At 38.7% G+C, this 24,217-nt stretch overlaps 4 gene segments (V, D, J or C); all 4 read right to left on the bottom strand.

The window, feature by feature from the left end:
* Positions 1-1,120: 1,120 nt before the first annotated feature.
* LOC125104478 (T cell receptor alpha variable 13-1-like) lies at positions 1,121-1,696 on the bottom strand. The segment is given in 2 exon segments: positions 1,121-1,497; positions 1,645-1,696. Coding segments are annotated over 2 exon segments (429 nt in total).
* Positions 1,697-5,618: 3,922 nt separating this feature from the next.
* Positions 5,619-6,299, bottom strand: LOC125104477 (T cell receptor alpha variable 22-like). The segment is given in 2 exon segments: positions 5,619-6,013; positions 6,199-6,299. Coding segments are annotated over 2 exon segments (447 nt in total).
* Positions 6,300-16,043: 9,744 nt separating this feature from the next.
* LOC125104476 (T cell receptor alpha variable 9-2-like) lies at positions 16,044-16,583 on the bottom strand. The segment is given in 2 exon segments: positions 16,044-16,378; positions 16,502-16,583. Coding segments are annotated over 2 exon segments (381 nt in total).
* A 6,559-nt stretch (positions 16,584-23,142) lies between these two features.
* On the bottom strand, positions 23,143-23,805 carry LOC125104475 (T cell receptor alpha variable 13-1-like). The segment is given in 2 exon segments: positions 23,143-23,543; positions 23,691-23,805. Coding segments are annotated over 2 exon segments (453 nt in total).
* Positions 23,806-24,217: the final 412 nt, after the last annotated feature.

Here is a 24,217-nt window from a genome sequence, read left to right as displayed (position 1 = left end):
AATTGTCCTTTCCTTCTTTTGTTATCATCTATTGATAATCAATTATGTGGGAAAGTTTTCCTAGGTACTGAAAATATAAAAATGAATGAAATACAAAATTCTGTGTCCTAAATTGTATGAGAGAGTTATTGTGAACAGATACATACAGAATTGTGTAAATGAGAACAGATTTCTGAGTTTTATCTGAAGCTCATATTGTCAGATCACTCCCTATCTAAATTCCCCTTAAACACACAAATAGTACTTACCCCTTGTGTGCTTGGAAAAACTGGGGCACAATTTTTGAACAAGACATTAATCAAAGCACATAGAAATAGTGGTCAAGGGGTGCCTGGGTGGCACAGTAAACCAGGCAGCTGACTTCAGGTTGTGTCATGATCTCAGGTTCCCAGGATCCTGCTCCAAGCTGAGAAAGGAATCTGTTTCTCCCTTTCCCTGTGCCCCTCCTTCCACTCATACTTGTACTCTATTTTTTTCTCTCTCTCTCAAATAAACACATAAAATCTTTTTAAGAAAAAGAAATGGCTGTCAAATATTGCCCCAAATACAGAGGAACAAAATTGATTTGAAAGTGTAATTAATTAAAATATACCACAGAGCTATATTAAAGCACATGTTAAATGAAAACTTAAAAAAATAGGCTTAAAAAAAAGCAGATGTTTGAGGGAAAGACTTGATGAAGTGTGGAATAATCAAATCAAAATACATAAAGTGAAAAAAATCATGATCCTAATTACAATAAGAATTTTTAGCCTAAAAGGAATATTAGCAATATTATGTGATTACAGAATTATCACTTTCATATTTGCACTTTCTGTATTTCTCTATTTGACATGTAATGTTTTAGAATTGAAAAATTATAAATTTTACTGTGAAACACAGTATTAAGTAGCCATCCATAATAAGGACTGTATTACTGGTTATTTGTAGGAGAGGAGTCTGAATAGCAAATATGAAGTCATCCTGAAAACCTGAATTTCAAAATAAAACATTATTAAATCACTTCAAGAATCCAAACACAAGAATCATCCAACAAAATGTTTTCATGCTGTCTGGGTCATCTCCATCTTAATAGTCTAACATGTTAGCTTCCACCTACAGACAGACAACAGCACAAAACCTATACTCGAAGGTCTGTGTCAGAGGACAGGGGCTTCCCTAGTCCCAGGTTTGAGTGCAGGCAGCAGGTGCCTGGGAAACAATGTGTGCTTGCTGCGCAGAAGTACACAGCTGAGTCTTCAGGCTGGGTGTCTCTGATGTGCAGGGAGAAACGTTTGGCCGTCTTATTCAATGAAAGAGTGAGTCTTTGGTCTTCTTTTGTGGCCACGGTTGAACGAATGTCTATAAGGAGCTGGGGACCATTCCCAAGTTCTTGCTTATACCAGGGGAAGTAACTTGAGGCACTATCTGAATAACTGCAGTTGATAACAGAGCTGCTTCCCTCCTGGACACTCAGGGTAGAAGGATGCTGCTCCACATTCTCTCCCCGGCTGAACCCTGTGCAGAAAGAAAAGGTGAGAGAAAGGAGGAGAGATTCCGGGTTATTGTGCTTCAGAATTCTCTTTTTCTACACTAAGTGGAGGAAACTTGAGTAAAGCCAGTCTTGACTTCTGAAGAATATCCACTAATATACTCTAAACTCACAATTCAGCTGCAGCCACGAGAACATGATAAAAGCTCCCATGGATGACTTCATGGTTCCTCCCAGTTAAGCTCAGGTTCAGAATTGCAGTCTCCAGACAGCTCAGCACCTTCTCTTATCAGGCCATCACTTCTTTCCTCTACCAGAGTACTTTCCCACATTGTCTACCAGCCAATAAGAAAAAGGCTCTGCTTCTGCCATAGTCTAGTCCATCAGATGCACTAGAATGAACCCTCTACGTGGTCTGCATCAGCACAGGTGCACTGCCATCTTGTGGTCACATCTCTATGAATTCACTGGGGAAATGTTCTCTTAGCCTGTGCCTCTGAGGGACTCACATGCATTAAGGCAGCAATCGGTCAAGGAAATTATATCTTAGATCAGGGATGCACTGTACAGTAAGAACATGGAGATCAAGGTTTACATGCCTGCACACTGTTGAGTCACTGTTAGTAATTTGGAAAGAGGTAGATGCTATTGCTATTTATTCAGTGATGGGCCTCGTGTACATGTTTAAACTCAGGAAAGAATCAAGATTCAGTCTCTTAAACAAAGAAAATGGAAACCCTTCCCTTTCTGCCAAACCTATTGTCCTCATTTATCTGTTATAGAGAAAAAACATTTGTAAAAGGAACATGGAAGCCAAAGATTAGAGTAAGAGAGAGAAGGTCACTTGATATTTCAAATGCCTCTTTTTTCAGACTATTCCTCCTCTGGTCTTGCTTCAGACCTTGCGATTCCCAGAGAGTTGACTGTACCAACAGTCAAAATGTTTAATGTCAAAGAGGAAGTGAGGAAACCCACTTTCTTTCTCACCTGACTCATTCAGTACTTAATTGTTTCTTACTGTTGTCTTGGTTACAGTCTCTGATGTGTAAATGAAGTTGGACTCAAGAATTTCTAAGGGCCACAGATTGCATGGAGCACTGGGTGTGGTGCAAAAATAATGAATACTGTTATGCTGAAAAAATAAAAAATTAAAAAAAAAAGAATTTCTAAGGGCACTTACAGCTTTAAATTTCTTTTGTACTATATAACAAAGCAAATATTTGTTGATGACTGGTGGTGTGCGCTATGGGTAAGTGTCAGAGTGGGTGAAATTGCCTGCATTATGGAACTCCAAGACTATTTTCACAGTCACAGGTGACTGAGTATGTCTGAGGTTAATCTTAGCCAATGGCGGAGGCATCTTCAGAAGCAGAGATACGGTCCTCAGGATGAAATCCTATCAGGATTTTCATTTCTTCTATAAGATCAATAATGTATCAAGGAGAGTTAAATCCATATGAAAATGTAATAAAATGGGATTTATTCACTGAGTGAAAGTTCTTCACAGTCAGTGAGATCAGGGGGCTTCATGGCTGAGCCATGTGAAGGCCGGATATTCTTCTGGAGATGTAATATATATATATATATATATATATATATATATATATATATATATTTATATATATATAAAATTTATATATCCTACAGAAGAAAGAAAGAATGTTGGCAGTTGAGGCAGCCTAGAGGGGGTAAATGAGCTTACTAATACAGAAAGAGAGAAGCACTTTTAAAGACAGCTTAATTTCTTTTTGGATTCTGGCTTTCTCCTTGAAACTTTACTTTGGAGTTCCCTTATTTCCAGCCATGGATATCTACACAATTTTTGAGATCATTCCAAAATGAAAACTTGGGAACATCTTTCAAAAAGCAAGGAAAAATTCTCATTAGTTAATGTTTCTAGAGGAATCATTTATCAAAAATGCTTTAACTCTTCATACATATTAGTTTCATGTCTCTCAATTTAATTTTTTAAAGACTCTCTTGTTTTCAACCATCTTAACCAGGTTCAAAGAAAAACAAGGCTGATGTACTGGGTATCCAATGCAACTCCTGCACCCACACAGGTATAGCCTCTCCTATTATCAACCTCTCCTGGACAATTTTCACAGTGAAGGAGCCAATGCTGCCAGGTCATATCACCCAAAGCCCAGAGTTTATCTAGGGTTCACTCCAGCTATTGTGCATTCTATGGGTGTGAACAAATGTAAGTAAGTATCTACCATTATAGTATCACAGAGACTAGGCTCACTACACTAAGTATTCTCTGTGCTCTTCATCCCTGCTGCTCCGCTCAACCTTTGACAACCACAATCTTTTACTCCCTCCATAGTTTTGCCTTTTCCAAAAAATCATGGGATCAGAATCATACCCTACCTAGCCTTTGAAGATCAACTGTATTCACTTAGTAAAATGCATACAGGTTTCCCCTATCTCTTCATGGCTTCATGGCTCATTTCTTTTTAGCAGCAAATCATATTCCATTGTTTGGATGTACCACCATTTATTTATTTATTCACTTATTGAAAGACATGCAACTTACCTCAAGGTTTTGGAAATTATGAATAAAATTGCTATAAAGCACCTGTGTACAAATTTGTGTGGATATAATTTTTAAAACCCTTTGGGAAAATACTCAGGAAATTCATTGCTGCATCATACGGTAAGAGTATGTTTAGTCCCATAAGAAACTGCCAAACTGCTTTTTTGAAATGTCCAGGTATACACTTTCAATCTGTAGTAATTTTCCAACAATATTTACTACACCATTGGCTGCATGTCAAAGCCCCAGCTAGTCCAAAGCAGGCACAGACACCACAAGTGGCACCGTCAACTGCTCAGTTCACACACAGCCTGCCGTGACCCAAAAGCTGAGCCTGCATGTGTTCCCGCCTGTGTCCTGGTGCCACATGTACCTCTCTGCTCAGGCACTTGTTCCTCCCACTTATAGGACTCACTTATAAAAGACAAGCATAAAGGTAAAACTAATATTAATTTCAAGACAGTGAAGGCACAGCATCAAACCAAGGTCAGGGTTCCTTGGGAGATTTGGAGGGCTATGTAACTGCACAGGTCCCATGCTCAAGAAACTGAGTTTCCTCCCAGCTTTAGGCAATCTGCCCATTTACCTTCATCTGAATTTTCAGGGGCACAGGCTTTCCTATCAATGCCCTTTTCTCAACATAAAAGCCAGTGCAGGCTGGAATCCCATTTTTGCTGGAATCTTTCTGCATGTAAGTTTCAACTTTGGGTCCGGGTCAGCAGTCTTTGTCTCTGGTTACAAGAGGGAAGGGTTCTTTTAGGGTAATCCTGAAAGCTGTCTTCTCCCTTTCCCAGACTGGGAATAATGTTATAAAATCATGAGTAATAAATTCATGCAAAATGCAAGGAAGAGCAATGATTTTCACGGAACAGAATGAAAATTTTCATAAGCTCGTCCACACAAGGTGCTATTTAGAAATGACTTAAATACATACTTCTGTCAGTGATATGTTAACATATTGTAAAACTGATCAATGGAAATCATTAAGATTTTGTGATTCTAAAATGTCTTCTATATCAGGTACTCAGAGGATAAGCTCTTATGTTACCTCAGATTCACTAACTTTTGGAATAATAAGAGCTCCACTAAAGCACTTATGCTCTAAAACTCATTTATTCTCACATGAAATGAAAGTACTTATTTACAGGGTATTACCTTACTAAAATAAAAAAATATGTAATTAGATAAGTAGAGTGCCTGACCCTCAATAAAATTATTTTGTTTTATTTTATTTTATTTGTATTTTCAAGGGGAAGATGGTGAATACAGACTGGAGAAAACATTACACATGTTCTCATTACTCTCCTTTGATAGTAAAACATTTATAGGTAATTAAAAATTTTAGTCAACTCTCTAATTGTTGATGACCATCTACTTTTTCAAGCCTCTCCCATGTGGCTATTTACAAATAATTTATATGCTAGCTGCCAGGACATCTGTCTTCCCAGGGTAATGGATATGGGCATCTCTGTCACTTGCTCCAATGGTCCCATGGTAGAACTTTTTACCTACAAAGGGCTTTTTGGAAGAAAAACGGCAAGAACAGCAAGTGAAATGAGAGCACTGGTAGGTCTAAATTAGAAGGAAAAAAAGTGCTGTAACATAAGTCTAAAAATATGCGAAGGCTGCTGTGGGGGCAAATGCCTGCCCCAGGGAGAGGCGGGGGCTGCAGATGCAGCTGCAGTTTGGGTGCAGGCTGCAGATCACAGGGGAGCACTGTGCCGCCCCCGCACACAGGTAGGTGGCTGAGTCTTCCAGTCGGGAGGCCGTGATATGGAGGGTGCTGGACTGTTCCTTAGTATTCACTGTGCAGGTTAACCTTCCACTCTGCTTCATCCCCGAAAATATGTAAAACAATGAGGTGAAACTGCCGCCCCCGGGATTCTGTCGGAACCACTGCACTCTGTTCACTGTGCTAGAAAAATTGCACTTGAGAGTAGAGCTGGCTCCCTCCTGGAGGCTTAGGTCTGAAGGGCTCTGCTTCACCGTCATCCCTCTCACCCCTGTGTGGAAAGGGAAAAACACAAATGATATGACTGGGGAGTCACCGGTGCCATTTTCAAACCTGTAAAATATCCAAAGAACCCAATCCCAATGATGTAGGACATTCTAGGAGTTCTCTGTCAGCTCACTCCCCTCACCACTGGGCTGTGGACTCCACCCAATACCCATGAGGAATGCAACTCACAGCAAACATGGACCCACAGAAGCCCCAGCAGAGCTCCCCAGTCTGTCTTCATGTTTCTTTTTCAATGGCTGTATTAGGAATACTCCAGTCCGCAGAGGGTAGAGTCCAGGGCCCAGAAAAAAATGTGTTCTTACTCTCAATCCCTTCCAACAGACCGCTGAGCACCAATCACACCTCAGCTCTGTCATTCACAGAACTCCAGACTCCACCCACAGTAACACAGTAGCAGTGCACAGTAATCTCTCCAAAAGTGTGCTTGCCAGCAAGGCAGAGAGGTAGGTGCCATATTTCCAATAAAAGAAGATATAAGGGATTTTTCTGAAAACACTTTATGTAAGATTTATGGGTTAGCATGTGAGGAAAGCTGAATGATCCTTCTATAAGTGTCAGCATCTCAAAGGAGGTTACATAGAACCTTGAAGACTCATAGGGAGGAGACACTCCATTCCCCAAACTGCATACTTAGACAATGTGAGAATTCAGCTATGTATAAATACTGACAAAGGAAAACTGTCTGGTAGCATGCATTGTGTATTGCAGAAGTAACTACAATTTCTTGAAGTCAGGAGAGTTCTAGAAACCAAAACAGGTAGCCAACATCTGCATAAAAAATGATTCCAACCAGAATTTTGTTGGTGAAAAATACATTTCTGCCTAACACCCCCTCTGATTTAATTTCCACCTCTCCACCTCTCCTGTGCTACTGGTGGATACTCTTTCACCCACATAGCTGAATTCAGGCCAAGTCACATGTTGCTGGTCAAAGTCAATATTGATCTCTTCCTTTCCTTCTATTTTTGTTCCTTTTTTTTCCTTTTTTCTTCTTGTTCCCTCCACTCTGAGCAGAGATATATAAAAAGGTAGGATATCGGGGATTTTGAAATAATTTCAATGCCAGTAGGTTTAGGGGCTTTTATTCATAACAACCAATACCAGGTAACAGAATGTTTTCTGTATCATTTCCTTGGTCACAAGGTCCAGAACTATCCCTATCCTGTCACGTGTCTCTAAGAATTATCTCTATAATGGATTTCTAGAAATATGGCCTACAGATGTCTGAAGTTGATATGCAATGGCAGAACGGAAAACCTTAGATGAGCTTTACACAGACCTGGTCCCCACTCTCTCCCCACCTTTCCTATCTATAATTGGACTGGCTCACATGATTTCTGTTCTCTCTGTAATTGTTCAAACTTGGACCACCAGGAGGTCTTTGCTTCTTGTTAGGCCTAGAGTGCCCCCTAGAGGACTGAAGGGGTCAACTAAGATGTCTTCAGACCAAGCAACTCCTCCAACACGATCCCCAGGCCTATTCATTCCAATCTTCCTGATGAAGGAAATGCAGATGGTCAGAGTTGAAGATAACTGCTTAGATTGAATGAGGATTACAAGTAAACCTAAACCTACTTTTAATGTGGAATTTTAAAGAAAATTGTATCAGAAAATAATTAGGTAAATCTCATTTTGTGCTATTTATTTGATTTCTTCACTGCAGTTCAAAAGAAATCCACAAATATTCATTGAACTCTTAGTTTCATTGGGGTAGTTTACTAGATTTCAGAATATATAAAGAGTAATGGAATATTACTCAGCCATATAAAAGAATGAAGTTTTGCCACTTGGCTTAACATGGTCAGAGTTTAGGTAAAATAATGAAGGAAAATAATGCAGCTGGAGGAAGATCAGTACCATATGATTTCACTCCTGTGGAATTTAAGAAACAAGCCAAACAAGATAAAGGGAAAAAATAAGACAGAGTGAGATAAAGGAAGAACAAACTCTTAAATAAACAGAACACAGTGATGGTTACCAGAAGGGAGAGGGCTGGGGATTGGTTAAATAGGTGAGGAGATGAAGAAGTGCCTTTGTCCTGATGAGCACCAGGTGATCTGTGGAAGTGTTGAAAGAAAACAGCCAAGAAAGGTGAGCAGATAGGATGGGATTTTCCTGCTGCTTCTGTGTGGAAAGACTAAAGCCCTTTCCTCACCTGCTAAACCCACCACACCCACAGGAGAGATCCCAAGGAAGGTCAGTCTTGTGGAATCAGTCAAAGCTATCTAAGAGAACACCTCGTTAGCGAACTAAGGTTACTCCTGCAAAGGGAAGATATAAAGAAGAAAAGAAGAGATTAAAACATTTAATATTCCAGTAGAAAAGAGAACAGAAGAGAGAAGAAAACTGGGAGAGATGAAATATCAAGAATAAATTGAGATTTGCAGAAAAAGATGAAAGTAAAATTAAGCAAATTTCACATCTTGATAGAGCAGGATAAAAACAAGTGTGAGTAGCAGCCTCTACACATTCTTTAGTGGTCCCCCATATATCCATTCTTTCACAACTGGGAATGCTTTAAGAGCTATTGGAAGCACACATTGCTAATGCCTCTAAAAACCCATTAAGAGAAGTTGAGAAACCATCATCAAAATTGTCTATAATCATTCTCCGCATGAGAAATCAAGTGCAAATTTGAATCAAGAAAGACTTCGACTCTCTTGTTTATGCATATCACATTTATTTTAGTATCTTATTAAATGAAATGTATCACAAAAAGCAATCTTGGAGTCATACCCACACATAAAAATATCTTAATCATTTTAACAGCTTATCTTTTAAATGCATGCTTTAGTGCATTGTTTCCTAAATTAAAGTGTTCCTTTGTCTTAGATATTCCCCCTAGGAATTATGTATATAGATCTAATATCCTAACAAAAGATCCCCACTAAATAACCTAATTTATAGATCAAGGAACTATGAAAAGAATAAAGTAAGTTCCAAGTCTAGAGAAGAAAGGAAATAAAAAAATTACAGCAGAAATAGCAAAACAATAGAAAAAGTCACAAACTAAGAGATATTTTTTGTTGTTAGTTTAAAAAGAGAGAGTACATGCAAGCTGGGGGAGGGAGAGGGAGAGAGAGAATATTAAACATGCTCCACATTCAGTCCAGAGCCTGACACAAGGATCAGTCTCACAATCCTGAGTTCATTACCTGAACTTAGATCAAGAGTTGAATGCTTAACCCACTGAGCTACCCAGGCAAGTCTAAAAGTTATTTTTCTGAAAAGAAAACATAAGAGAGAAGTTCCACAATATTGGTTTTAGCAATAATCAATGATGTGACATCAAAAGCAAAGGGAACAGAAGCAAAAACTAACAAGGGGGACCACATCAAACTAAAAAGCTCAGTACAACAAAGGAAACAGTCAGCAGCATCAAAAGTCATCCTACAGAGTGGAAAAAAATATTTGAAAACTACATATATATGATAAGTGGCTAATATCCAAACTATAAAAGGAACTCCTATAATAATAGTTTTTAAAAATACTAATAAGCCAAATTAAAAAAATGGTCTAAGGACTAGATAGACATTTCTTCAAAGAAGATACTCAAATTGCCAACAAGTATGTGAGAAAATACTCAATGTCACTAATGATCAGGAAAATACAAATCAAAGTCCCAGTAAAATGTCACCTCACAGAGTCATGTAAATATGTAAAAATGGGCCATCCCATTATATATTTCAGTATTTAAAATGTTGATACTAGCCACAACCTAAAGGTGGCAGAAAAAAGCACATACTTTAAACGTGTAATTTTCTACTCCCTTTTAATGATGACTATCTCAATGTATTTGCCACTACATTTGCAACAAATTTTTATATCATCCATATGTTATACATTAAACAATGATGACTATTATCAAAAACAGAAAATGACAGTGTTGTCAAGGATGTGAAGAGATTGGAACACTTGTGCATTCTTGGTGGGAATGCACAATGCTCTAACCATGGAAAACAATATAGGGGTTCTTCAAAAGTTGAAAACAGAATTAACATATGATCCAGTAATTCCACTCCTGGGTATATAATAATAAGAACTGAAATCAGGGGACACCTCTGTGACTCAGTCAGCTAGATGTTTGCCTTTGACTCAGGTCATGATCCCAGGATCCCTACTCAGTGGGGGGTCTGCTTCTCCCAATGCCTGCTCCTCCCCCTGCTGTACTCTCCTTCTCTCTCTGACAATAAAAAAAATAATAAATAAATAAATAAAATCTTTTAAAAATAATTGAAATCAGAATCTTAAAGAGTTATTAAGCACTCCTATGCTCATTGCAGTACTGTTCACAATAGCCAAGATAGGGAAACAACTTGAATGCCCAACAACAGATGAATGGATAAAGAAAGTGTGCTATATACATAAGCAGAGTACTGTTCAGCCTTAAAAAGAAAAAGGAAAAGAAAATCCTACAATATGCAACCACATGGATGAATCTTGAGGGTATTATGGTAACTGAAATAAGCCAGTTACAGGAAGACAAACAGTATGTGATTCCACTCTTAATGTGGTATCTAAAATATTCAAATTTATGGAACCAAAGAGTGAATCAAAGAAAAGGTTGCCATAGGCTCTGCAGACAGGGTAAGAGGGAGTTACTAATCCAGCATATGAGAGATTACAGAGTTATTGTACAACATTGTACCCATAGCCAACAATCCCGTATTGTACACTTAAAATTTTAAGAGGCTGGGGCGCCTGGGTGGCTCAGTGGGTTAAAGCCTCTGCCTTCAGCTCAGGTCATGATCCCAGGGTCCTGGGATCGAGCCCCGCATCGGGCTCTCTGCTCAGCAGGGAGCCTGCTTCCTCCCCTCTCTCTCTGCCTGCCTCTCTGCCTACTTGTGATCTCTGTCTGTCAAATAAATTTAAAAAAAAAATTAAAAAAAATTTAAAAAAAATTTTAAGAGGCTATATCTCATGGTAAGTGTTTGCTACACAATACAAATTACATTAAAAAAAAAAAAAGACAGCACAGTCTCACCTGTTAGAATGGCCAAAATCCAAAATACTACCACCACCAAATGCTGGTGTCAGAAACTCAGAAATAGCCCAGGTCAATCCAATGAATTTCACCAAAGTAGTAATTAATAATAAAAGTGTCATGTGCATATCTGAAAAGACAGTTCATGAAGTGGGAACACTCAAACCAAAATATGGAATGAGGCTCAGGGGTATATTGCTAGAAAGCAGTTGATATAGTGAGGAGTCTGGGAGTGTCTACTCTTCACAGGCAGTATTGGTTATAATATCAGAATTCCTGTAAATGATGTCAGAAGCTGCTCAGTGGACACCTAATATCAAACTTAGGAAATAGTTCAAGTTTCACTTACAATTTCCAAAGGTACAGCAAAAAATGATTCAGGTCAAGGTAGTCTGCTAAAATAAATTAAATTAAGCTTTATTTGAAGGATTAAATTGATTTTGAAGTGATCTTTGCCCAGGGAATTTTCAAGGTTGATCTGTTTTGTTTTGTTTTGTCTTGTTTTTTGTTTTTGTTTTTGTTTTTGTTTTTGTTTTTAATTTAATACCAAGAAGGACGTCCAGCAACAGGATACCTCATACATGACTGACAGGAATGCACAATGGTACCGCCACACTGGAACACAAGACTACCAGTTTCTTACTCAGTTAAACAGACTTCTACCAAATGATTGAGCAATGGCAGTCTTACATGTTTACCAAAATGGTTGGAAAACTCTTGCTTACACAAAAACTTGCACACAAATATTTATAGCAGCCTTATTCATAATTGCCAAAAGATGGAAACAACCAAGATGTCCTTCAGTAGAAAAAAGGGTAAATAAACCATGGCATATCCAGATAAAGGAGTCTTCTTTTTTCTCAAAGTTGTATTTTTTAAAAATTTTTATTTAAATTCAATTTAATTAACATATACTGTAGTATTAGTCTCAGAGATAGAATTCAGTGATTTATCAGTTGCGTATAATACCCAGTGCTCATTATTTCAAGTGCCTTCCTTAGTGCCCATCACCCAGTTCTGCCTCAACCCACCACCTCCCCTCCAGCAACCCTCAGTGTGTTCCCTGTAGTTAGGAGTCTCTTAGAGTTTGCCTCCCTCTCTTTTTTCCTCTTACTTTATTTTTCCTTCCCTTCCACTATGTTCGTCTGTTTTATTTCTTAAATTCCACATATGAGTGAAATCATATGGTTTTTGTCTTTATCTGACTGACTTGTTTCATTTAGCATAATACCCTCTAGCTCCCTCTACATCATTGCAAATCAGCAAGATTTCATTCTTTTTTATGGCTTAGTAATATTGGCGTGCGTGTGTGTGTGTGAGAGTGTGTGTGCGCGCGCGCGCGCGTGCATGCGCACGCCACATCTTCTTTATCCATTCACCTGTCCATGAACATCTGGGCTCTTTCCATAGTTTGGCTATTGTGGACCTTGCTGCTATAAACGGTGGGGTGCAGGTGCCCCTACGAATCACTATGTTTGTATCTTTTGGATAAATACCTGGTAAAGTAATTGCTGGGTCATAAGATAACTCTACGTTTAACTTTTTTTTTTTTTTTTTTTTATGTTTAACTTTTTGAGGAACCTCCGTACTGTTTCCAGAGTGGCTGCAACAGTTTGCATTCCCACAACAACTTAAGAGGACATCCCTTTCTCTGCATCTTCACCAACATCTGTTGTTTCCTGACTTGTTAATTTTAGCCATTCTGACTGATGTGAGGTGGTGTCTCATTGTGCTGGTTTTTTAAAAATTAACATATAATGTATTATTTGTTTCAGGGGTACAGGCCAGTCTTACACAATTCACAGCACTCACCAGAGCACAACCCTCCCCAATGTCCATCACCTAGCCACCCTATCCTCCCCTCACCCCCCAGCAACCCTCAGTTTGTTTCCTGAGATTAAGAGTCTCTTATGATTTGTCTCCCTCCCAATCCCATCTTGTTTCATTTTTTCCCTCCCTTCCCCCCACGATGCCCACCCTGCCTCTCAAATTCCTTATATCAGAGAGATATGATAGTTGTCTTTCTCTGATTGACTTATTTTGCTTAGCATAATACCCTCTAGTTCCATCTGTGTTGTTGCAAATGGCATGATTTCATTTTTGATGGCTTCCATTTTGTGTGTGTGTGTGTGTGTGTGTGTGTGTGTGTGTGTGTGATCTTCTTTATCCATTCATCTGTTGATGGACTTCTAAGTTCTTTCCATAGTTTGTCTTTTCATAGTTTGGCTATTGTGGACATTGCTCCTGTAAACATTGGGGTGCACATGCCCCTTCAAATCACTACATTTGTATCCTTAGGGTAAATACCCAGTAATGCGATTGCTGGGTTGTAGGGTAGCTCTATTTTCAACTTTTTGAGGAACCCCCATATTGTTTTCCAGAGTGGCTGCACCAGCTTGCATTCCCATCAAGAGTGTAGGAGGGTTCCCCTTTCTCCGCATCCTCACCAACATCTGTCATTTCCTGACTTGTTAATTTTAGCCATGTTGACTGGTGTGAGGTGATATCTCACTGTGGTTTTGATTTGTATTTCCCTGATGCCGAATGATGTTCAGCATTTTTTTTCATATGTCTGTTGGCTATTTGTGTGTCTTCTTTGGAGAAATGTCCATTCGTCTGCCCATTTCTTGATGGTTTTTTTTTGTTTTTTTTTGAGTGTTTAGTTTGAAAAGTTCTTTATAGATCAGATTTAAAAAATCTTATTCAGTGCTAAAAAGAAACGAGTTATCAAGCAATGGATAGACATGGAGGAAACTTACCTGCATATTTCTAAGTGAAAGAGGCCAATCTGAAAAGGCTGCATTCTCATATGTGAAAATGTGACATTCTGGAAAAGGCAAAAGTATGGAGACAGTAAGAAGATCAGTGTTTGCCAGGGGATAGAGGGAGGAACTGAATAACTTATTTAAGGAAAGAAAGTTGAACTGGTGATCAAAAATTAAAAAGCTTACTAATACACAGATTTGGGGGAATTTATATATGAGCTCCTCTCACTTCCTCAAAGACCAACGTCCAATTCCCTCTAGGTTAAGAAAGTGATCATTGCTTCTTATAATGGGCTATGGATGGATGGCTATTCTGTGAGTTATAAGTTTTCTCACTCAGTCCACTTATTTTACTTTCTTCACCCCCACTACCCTCAACACATGCACACAGGCACACAGAGCACACAAACGCAAGCACACATCAGTGCTGGCAACACCATCTTCCTCAAATATCAAAAATTCTGTGGTGCTTCTTTTTCCTGACTCTTTCTGGAGGGGACAGCACACAATTACTTTCTTCTACACTAGGCCTGGTTTTCTTCTTCAGCTAGTCTTTCATGCAAATTTGCTTTCTCCATATACAACACATTTTCTAGAATTGGCTGATATCACCCTCTGCTAGTAGCTTCTTTCCTTGTTTCACTTTACGTTTGTGGCTTCCTGCCCTTTGCGGTGTCTTTACTATCTTTTTAATAGAATTTTAGACAAATCAATAGATGAGCAATAATCTACCATGATTTTTTAAAAAAAGACTTTAAGTAATCTCATAACACACTGTAGGGCTAGAACTTACAACCTTGAGATCAAGAGTTGCAATTCTACTGATTGATCCAGCCAGGCATCCCTAGTCTACATTGTTTATCCAAATGTCAGAGAAATTCTTATTATATACCTTTTTGAATTGTTTAAAGTACATATTGACATGCATTTATACTTCTAGAGCTTTGAGAAAATTTATATTTTAAAGGATTAAATAAAAATTAATTTAAACCAAGAATATATCATTACTATATAAAGAAATGTATTAATATTTTGGTCATGGCTTATTCATAAAATATACTGATAAGGAGATAATAATTTAAAGATCTAAGGGCAACTGGCTGGCACAGTTGGCTAAGCAACTGACTATTATCTAAGCGACTGACTATTAGTTTTGGCTCAGGTCATAATCTCAGGATGGTGAGATCAGCCCTTTGTCTGGCTCCAGGCTGAGCTCAGAATCTGCTTCAGATCAATTTCTCTCTCTCTGCTTTCCCCCCACCTCACCCCCCCGTCAATCTCCCTAGCTCTCTATGTTAAATAAATAATCTTAAAAATATTTTTAAAATAAGAAAGATTGCAACACTACTGGCAAATCTGGCAGTGTAATACGGACATTGTGTTTTCTATTATTCCTTGCAAAACTTCACTTACTCCCATGCATTCTCCAATCCCATGATTTGTGGCCCTCTGTGAGAGGTTTCAAAGCAGGTGTTAGAGAAATCCATAGGATTTCCCTCCCGGTCTCACTTATCTATCTATATTGTTAGGAAACACGAGTGCAAGAGCATTTTCTCTCACCATACTTCCTGGGTACTGAGAACAATCTCACTTGAGTTCTTACGGTCAGATAGCCAACTGATCTAGTTAACTGTCCAGGACTTGAGCCAATTCCTCCACTCTGGTTCTGTCCCCACCCCTCCATGTTGAATATCAGCTTGTGTCTATCACCTGATTTACTAGGAAAACAAAAACAAAAACGAAAAAACAGGGCAGAGGTCCTTGGCCTCTTTTCCTTGCTCGGGTACATGTGTTTCTCCACCTTTCTTCCCTTCCCTTCTTTCTCTACTAAAAGCTGGTTTGGGGCTGATTTTCTCCCATCACCTCTCCTGCCATACTCTGTCAGGAAGATACTAGGCAGAGGCCACCTTCTCAAGCACACTGTGTGTCTCTAAAAGTGTCATAGACACAGCAATACCCACCAGGATGCCACGAAAAACTTGTGGGGCTGGACCTTCACTGCAAGGATGAGCACAAGACCACTTTATTGTTATGTGGTTTTTACCTTAAATGAGTTACACCCTGGTTGAGGAACTCTTGGCATCAAACTATACTCAATGTTCCTAAGGAACAGCTGGTGTTGGGAAATGTTACTTCTGGTTCCTATGCTCTAGTTATTTGTATGATTTTGTACCAACCAGACTCTGAGGGACAAACAACAACAGACTGCGCTGGAACCAGAGTGGATCAGGCAAAGACACTCAGCATCCAGGACCCTGTTCTGCTCAGAGTTTGTGCTCAGCTCCCCCTGCAGTCCCTGTCACTGTGTCACTCAGGACACAGTAGTACATAGCTGAATCTGATGCTTGCACTGAGCCTTTCTCCAAGTGGAAGGATTTGGATTTGCTGTCCAAGATAACTTCAAAACCTTTGTAGCTTTTCTTCTCCTGGTCTCTCGAGGAGCTCAAGAGGAGCTGTGGACCTTTACCGGGATACTGGACATACCAGAAAAGTGTGGGAAACACAGTTGTTGAATAAGTGCAGTTCACAGTCAGGGAAGCCTCTTCTAAGAGGGTCACTTGGCCTTCCGTTTGAGTCACCGAGTCTCCCTGGGTTTGTCCTGGGGAAAAAGAAAAGAGACCTGTCACCTTGTGTATAAAGCTACTTGATAAAATTATAGTTAAATGTTTTCTGATACAATGGAAGAAAAAAATCCAAAATTTTTAAGAGGCATTTTACTTACCAAGCATCAAGAGTACCACAGTCACGAAGCCTGGAGAGCACTTCATCTCTGGAGTGTCACCTAAAAAATGTTCTTCATCCTTAACATGAAGAAATGTTGGAGTGACAGAAAAATGATCAGTGGAAGCCCACATTTCACACAGGAAATGTGATTGTGGTAGGAAGCTGCACCCCCTGGTGGACAGGGACTAAAATGCAGGCAAGTTGGCCAGAATCCTAGGTCCAGAATCCCAAGTCAGACATCTGTTTCAACCCTGACTTGATGAGGCACATGTCAGTCTTCAGGTGGCCCTGGGAAGTCTGAACAACAGCAATCCTGACTTCTCAGGTGTATTTTGTTCTTAAGACACTGACTGATATGGAAGTTCTTTAACATAGCATCCTAGGGCATTTCTGTAACAGGGAGGGTAATAAACTTCTTAAAGCATCTTACTACAGTTCTTCATATTCTCATGTGTCTATGTGGACCTGCCCAAAACACACTGACTGGCAGGAAAGGGATTGAGCTTGAACACAGAGAAAGGAATAGTAAGTCAAGTCATTGCTGAGTGGTTCTGTGTTTTTTGGCACTGTGCCCCAATATTTAGAACTGTGACTATCATTTTTTAAGTATTCACTGAATAATTTTTACATTAAACAAAAAAAGAACAAATGGCTGTTACTTGATATATACCATATTTCTTTGTTTCTAAATTAGCAATTGCTAATATAAATACTATTTTTAATAAAGGTTTCAGAAGAAATGCACACTATTTTATAGGCAAGCATTTATTAATTAAGTATTCCTGACTTTCAGAATTATTAAAAGGTAAAAAACAGGAATTCTAGACAAAAGAAACACCATACATGTAGTTGTCAATGATCTGAGACTGAATGATCTGAGATTCTTATATTGTCACTGTTTTAGTGACTCCAACATAAGGTGACTAGTGCATGTGAATCAAGCAACAAATACTCATGGTATACTCTTAGCAGGTTTTAGCTCAAAGATGCTTATTATCATCCATATGTTACATTTGGTTGCTGAACATTAATCAAATAATTTTTTGCACAAGGTAAGAAATCAGGATTATCAGCATAAAGTTCTGGAGAAGGACACATCTTCTATAAAGCCCTGTAACAGTTATCTCTAGACACATACAGAAACAGTTCAGGCTATTTCCTGGAGGCATCTCTGCACAGATTTAATGAGTCTGATCCAGCATGGGAACACTTACCCAGATGGAGAGTGAAGTAAGAAATTCAGTCCTGGGTACTATTTGGGTTCATGTATCCTTTCCCTTTCCCTCCACCTTCCAAATCACATTGTCAGAACCTGCCTCAAAGTTATACTAGAAAGGAATTTGGGACAAGCCACTACAAAATTCTATTCAGATATGCAGGGACATGCTAAATAGGGTGGGATGATGCTGGTTGAAAATAAACATTGTAGCTCATGATGCAGAAAGTCATTATCTAGAATTTAAAAGAAAACATTTCAGACCAATGAAATCCTACAGGAGAAATATTTTCCATTTCGTGTCACACAAGAAGACTTGCACATTTAGGGAAGATAGTACTTGGTAAATTTAGATATTTAATGGCTTTATTTATACATAATTTGTATAATGAACTATCAAATTAAAGTGAACAATTATTTTTTTAAAGGAAGACTTTTATTTTTATTTTTAAAAGATTTTTATTTATTTATTTGACAGAGAGAGACACAGTGAGAGAGGAAACACAAGCAGGGGGAGCTGCAGAGGGAGAGGGAGAAGCAGGCTTCCCACCTAGCAGGGAGCCAGATGCAGGGCTCCATCCCAGGACCCTGGGATCATGACCAGAGCTGAAGGCAGATGCTTAATGACTGAGCCACCCAGGCTCCCCATAAAGTGAACAATTCTATAAGATTTGACATATATATTTATCTGTGAAGCTATCACCACAATGGAGATAATGAACATATGCATTACCCCAAAAGTTTCCTCATGTCTCTTTGTAATCCTCTCAACCTTCTCTTACCCCCATTTCCAGGCAACACTTCTGTCACGAATTAGTTTGGGTATTTTATAATTTTATTAAATGAGATCATATGTGTTCTTTCGTCTGACTTCTTCTCAACCTAATTATTTTAAAAATTCTCATTGATCATAATTATCAGGACTTTTTTTTTTTTTCTGTGTGGTGTCGCATCATGTGCCTACAAAATAATTTGCCTATTCCCCTCTTGCTAACCATATTGGTTAGTCCCAGTGGAGATTTTACAAATAAAATTGCTGTGAACATTTGTATATAATATTTTTACAGAACTATGCTTTCCCATCTTTTGGGTCCATATCTGGGAGTAGAATGGCTGGATCATATAGTAGGTACATTTTTGACTTTGTTAAACCAGTTTGTTCTAGTAGCTGTTTTGTATATTCTCTTCCATTTTCTGCTCAGAGAGCCAGTTATCCTGGCTGTTAATAAAGATAATTTCACTTCTTCCTTTCCAAACTCTAGGGCTTTTGTTTCTTTCATGTGCTTTATTGCATCATCTGGAACACTACTTCAGTATTAAATACAGGTGGTGAAAGCCAAAAATCTTCCCTTATTTGTGAAATTAAGGAAAAATCATTTAGGCTTTAACCCTCAAGTATGACATTTGATGTAGGTCTTTTGTTAGCCCTTTTTTAAGGTGAGGAAATTTCCTTCAATTCTATATAATCTAGTGGAAGTTTGAATTAGGAATGGATCTGGATTTTTTCAAATGCTTTCTCTGTACCTATTGAGAAACCCTCCTAAATTGCTCATCTCCTACTTCACAATCTCTTGGATATATTATTAATAAATTGTCACAATAAAATACTAAAGACGATACTACTTCTCATTTTACAAATAATGAAACAAAGTTCAAAAGGATCAAGAAAGTTCACAGCAGAGCTAATGGATTACAACACAGAGCTGGGATAGCAAAAGCTGGTTCCCTGTTTTTGTTACTATAGATGGTTACCAGAGAAAAACTAAAAGAGAGACTAGAGGGTAGCAAAATGATTTCTTCCCAAGTTTTGAAATATTTTTAAGACAGTCTTTTACTGGTACTTTCTTTATACAAATATAATTACTAAAGAAAAATTAAGTAATTTTAAGTTTGGATCTTTACCAAAATAAGAAAGAAAATGTATTATAATGGATGCCCAAACTGCTATTCAGGAGCTGATGACTGGAGAGTGGCTTCATCATTCCATTCAGAGTGGTTATTAGACACCTGATTTAAACAATGCACTGTAGCAAGAGTGACAAACTCTTTCAGAATTTTGTGACTCACCCAAATACTGGAGCTCTATTCATGACTAGTGATCACTCTCTTTCTCTGGTCCTTGAAACTTGTTTTTGAAAACAAAGTCATAGGTGTTCCAGTTAACTACTACAAATGTTTCCCAAAAACTTTTAAATAAAATAACCTTATGATCCAGCTATCCACTTTTGATATATATTCAAAAATACTTTAACAAAAGTATTGAGATGTTAATGAATTCTGATTTCCACCAAAAGGCAAAAACAACCCAAAAGACCATCCACAGATGGTTGTGGATAAACAAAATGTGCATACAGTGGGGTATTATTCAACATTGAAAAGGAAATAAATTCTGTCACATGCCACAACATGGATAAACCCTGAGGACGTTATGTCAAAAAAAAAGTTTAAGTCACAAAATGACCAATACTACAAAATTCCACTTCTATGAGATACCTAAAGTAGTCAAACTCATGGAAAGAGAGCAGAATGGTAGTTCCCAAGGACTGGAAGGATGGAGTAATGGAGACTTATTGTTGATGAGTACAAATATTCAGTTTTTCAAGACGAAAACAACTCTGGAAATGGATGGTGGTGCTGGTTGAACACAATGTAAATGTGTTTTACCAGTAAATCGTACAATTAAAAATTGTTAAAATGGTAAATTTAATATTAAAATGATAAATTTTTGTAATTAATACATTTTAAGAGATTCTTGTTAAGATTTCTACTTTACACATCTACCTTCAAATCAAATATTAGAGAGTGTTAGAATGCAAGACCAATTATCAATCTTCCATTACCATCCAAATTATAAGACACTAGGCAAATGGGGTTAGAGGTGGAAGGAGGGAAATGGAGAGAATGATGATTTTGGAGTGTGAAACACTGTTCAAACCAGCAGGGTTTGGAAGTGTGCAGACTGAACCACATACTGGCAAAAAGTGCTTTTGAAGGATTGTTGAAGTGAAGGGCAGGAACAGACAAAGAGGAAAATTCACACTATTCCTTCACAGTGTTCCCCTTAGAGCTCCTAGTTATGAGCATTTGTGGGTAAGACTGGTGAGAAGCAGGTAAACCACCAGTGTGCAAACTGAGCACACCTATGCTAGAGGTGTTAATAAGATGGAATGAAAAAAAAAAAAAAAGATGAACTGAGAACTAGTACAAACTAAGTCACAGAGCAGACCCCTTAGAAACTAAATGAAGGGGCGCAGGAATCAGAGGGGAAGATGAACCATGAGACATTATGGACTCCAGGGATCAAACTTAGGGTTTCAGAGGGGAGGCAGTGGGGGATGCATAAGTCTGGTGATGGGTATTAAGGGGGCACATATTGCATGGAGCACTGGGTGTTATAAGCAAACAATGAATCATGAAACACTACATCAAAAACTAACCCTAACCAACTGAGCCACCCCAGCTTGTTTTATTTAAAAAAAAAAATTTATTATGTTATGTTCATCACGTTCATCACCATTAGTTTGTTTTTTTAAATAAAACAAGCTGGGGTGGCTCAGTTGGTTAAGCCACTGCTTTCAGCTCCGGTCATGATCCTGGAGTCCCGGCATCAAGTCCCACATCGGGTTCCCAGCTCTGCAGGGAGTCTGCTTCTCCCTCTGACCTTCTCCCCTCTCATGTTCTCTCTCACTCTCTCTCAAATAAATAAATAAAATCTTTAAAACAATTAAAAAAATAAAACAAGCCAAGCTGACATGCAAAAACCAAAAAAAAAAAAGGAGAAAAAAGAAAAAGAAAAGAAAGAAAGAAAAGAAACTAAATGTGAGTACAGATGACTCACAGTAAAGTAGCCTAATTAAACTAAATCATTAAGTGGTATAAAATGGCATGAAATAAAACAGAAAAAGGAAAACTGGAGACATTTCTCAGTCTTTCTAATTCTAAAGAAGGCCTGTACCTTAATATATACTCGATAACTATGTACTGAACAAATTTGATCTGAAAATCTAACAACTCACACACAATATTACTCATTTTTGAGTCAAATCTTTCTAAACTTTCTTAGCCAATTCTTCTAGCTGAATCTAATTGCACAGTGGCAATTTGTTTATTGTGCAAATTCTAGTCATCAATAAACAATTTCAACACAAATTTCAGGGATAATGATATTGTTGATGCATGATAACTCTTATCTAGAGAGGTATTTTCTCAGAGTGAGTTTTTCCCTTTAAGCCTAAACCTTGCCACTTCCTGTCTGGGATGGCAATTCCCTGCCTTGGACCCTATAGCAGGGAGAAGCATCAGCAAGAGCCCTGGGGTTTGAGTACACCTCCCTCCATCATGCCTCTTCCTGTGGGCTCCCTCAGTTTACAGAAATAGACTGCGGAGTTCTCCAGTTATGAATCTGAGTTGACAAGTTGGATGGGTTTTCTTGTCTTCCGGAAATTCAATGAGTAGCAAACTTCTGTGGTGTATTGCTGGTTCTAAGAATCCTGATGAATAAGGTATAGCACCACCCAACTTCTGGGCTGTTTGTACCACAATAGACTATCACTTAGATCACTGGGGTCATATATGCACTTCAGACTGACAACCCCCTTCTCATATACTACCTTTGCTGCTTGGGTTTGAGCTACCTTCTGGGAAATATTGGATCCTAAAGGAAAAAACATGGAAGTAGTGGTGTCAGAATAAATGATTTGGCACAAAGAAATTCTATTTTACACGCTACTATCCCTCTTACCCACAATACCCACAAGACACTGTCCATCTCCCCTGTTTTAGATTATAGAGAAGGCACATTCCAACAGGGGCTCTCTCTACCTAGCCACATGGAAGCCATGACCAGTTTGAGAAGGTTGGAGAGCAACATGTTTGAGTTCTCCCACTACATGAAAAATGCCTTATTCTTCAGTTTCAGGATTCAGCACAGTGAGGGGAGCCTGACAGGGTAAGGGAAAGATTGCTGCGTACCTGCTGCTGTGTCTCCAGAACAGGAAACAGGAGTTTCCTGGTGTGGTAAGTGTGTGGGTCATGTCATGGTTCTCTATGCTCCAGCAGAGTCTCACTACCCAAATTCTTCATAGAATGATCACTTTCATATTTGCACCTTAAATATTTCTGTTTGGCATGTAATGTTTTAGAATTCAAAAAATCATGAATGCTACTTTTGCAACACAATATTATAAGTGCCCATCAATAACAAGGATTGTAATGTTAGTATTAAGGGGTTATTTATAGGAGAGGAGTTTCAAAAGCAATTGTGGAGTTCCTTAATACCTGCATTTCAAAGTAAAACATTACTAATTCTGATCAAGAATCCACTAAAAAATGGTCATCCAACAAAATATTCTAAATCTCTCTAGGTCATCTCCATCCTAATAGTCTTACTAAATTCTTTTAATGTCAAACATATTAGCTTCCACCTACAGACGAACAACAGCACAAAAGCTATCCTTGAAGGTCTGTGTCAGAGGACAGGGGCTGCTCCAGTCCAGGTTTGAGTGCAGGCAGCCGGTGCCTGGGAAGCAATGTGTGCTTGCTGCGCAGAAGTACACAGCTGAGTCTTCAGGCTGGGTGTCTCTGATGTGCAGGGAGAGATGTTTGGCTGTCTTATTCAATGAGAGAGTGAGTCTTTCATCTTCTTTTGTGGTCATGCTTGAAAAAATGTCTATAAGGAGCTGGGGACCTTTTCCAAGTTCTTGCTTATACCAAGGGAGGTAACTTGAAGTACTGTCTGAATAACTGCAGTTGATAACAGAGCTGCTTCCCTCCTGGACACTCAGGGTAGAAGGATGCTGCTCCACATTCTCTCCTTGGCTGAACCCTGTGCAGAAAGAAAAGGTGAGAGAAAGGAGAAGAGATTCCAGGTTATTGTGTTTCAGAATTCTCTTTTCCTACACTAATGGGAGGAAACCTGAGTAAAGCCAGTCTTGACTTCTGAAGAATATCCACTAATATACTCTGAACTCACAGTTCAGCTGCAGCCATGAGAACATGATTAAAGCTCCCATGGATGTCTTCATGGTTCCACCCAGTTAAGCTCAGGTTCAGAATTGCAGCCTCCAGCCAGCTCAGCACCTTCTCTTATCAGGCCGTCCCTTCTTTCCTCTAACAGAGTACTTTCCCACATTGTGTACCAGCCAATAAGAAAAAGGCTCTGCTTCTGCCATAGTCTAGTCCATCAGATGCACTAAAATAAACCCTCCACGTGTTCTGCATAGCACAGATGCACTGCCGTCTTGTGGTCACATCTCTACTGAACTCATTGGGGAAATGCTCTTCTCTTAGTCTGTGCCTCTGAGGGACTCACATGCATCAAGGTAGCAATTGGTCAAGCAAATTGTTTGTTAGATCAGAGATGAAGTGCACAGGAAGAATGTGGAGATCAAGATTTATATCTCTGCTCACTACCGAGTCACTGTTATTAGTTGGAAAGAGGTAGATGCTTTTGGTATTTATTCAGTGATGGCTCTGGTGTACATGTTAGAAATCAGGAAG

The sequence above is a fragment of the Lutra lutra genome, chromosome 7 (assembly GCF_902655055.1).
Source record: "Lutra lutra chromosome 7, mLutLut1.2, whole genome shotgun sequence".
NCBI classification, from domain to species: Eukaryota; Metazoa; Chordata; class Mammalia; order Carnivora; family Mustelidae; genus Lutra; species Lutra lutra.
This window is presented reverse-complemented; position numbering and strand designations above follow the sequence as displayed.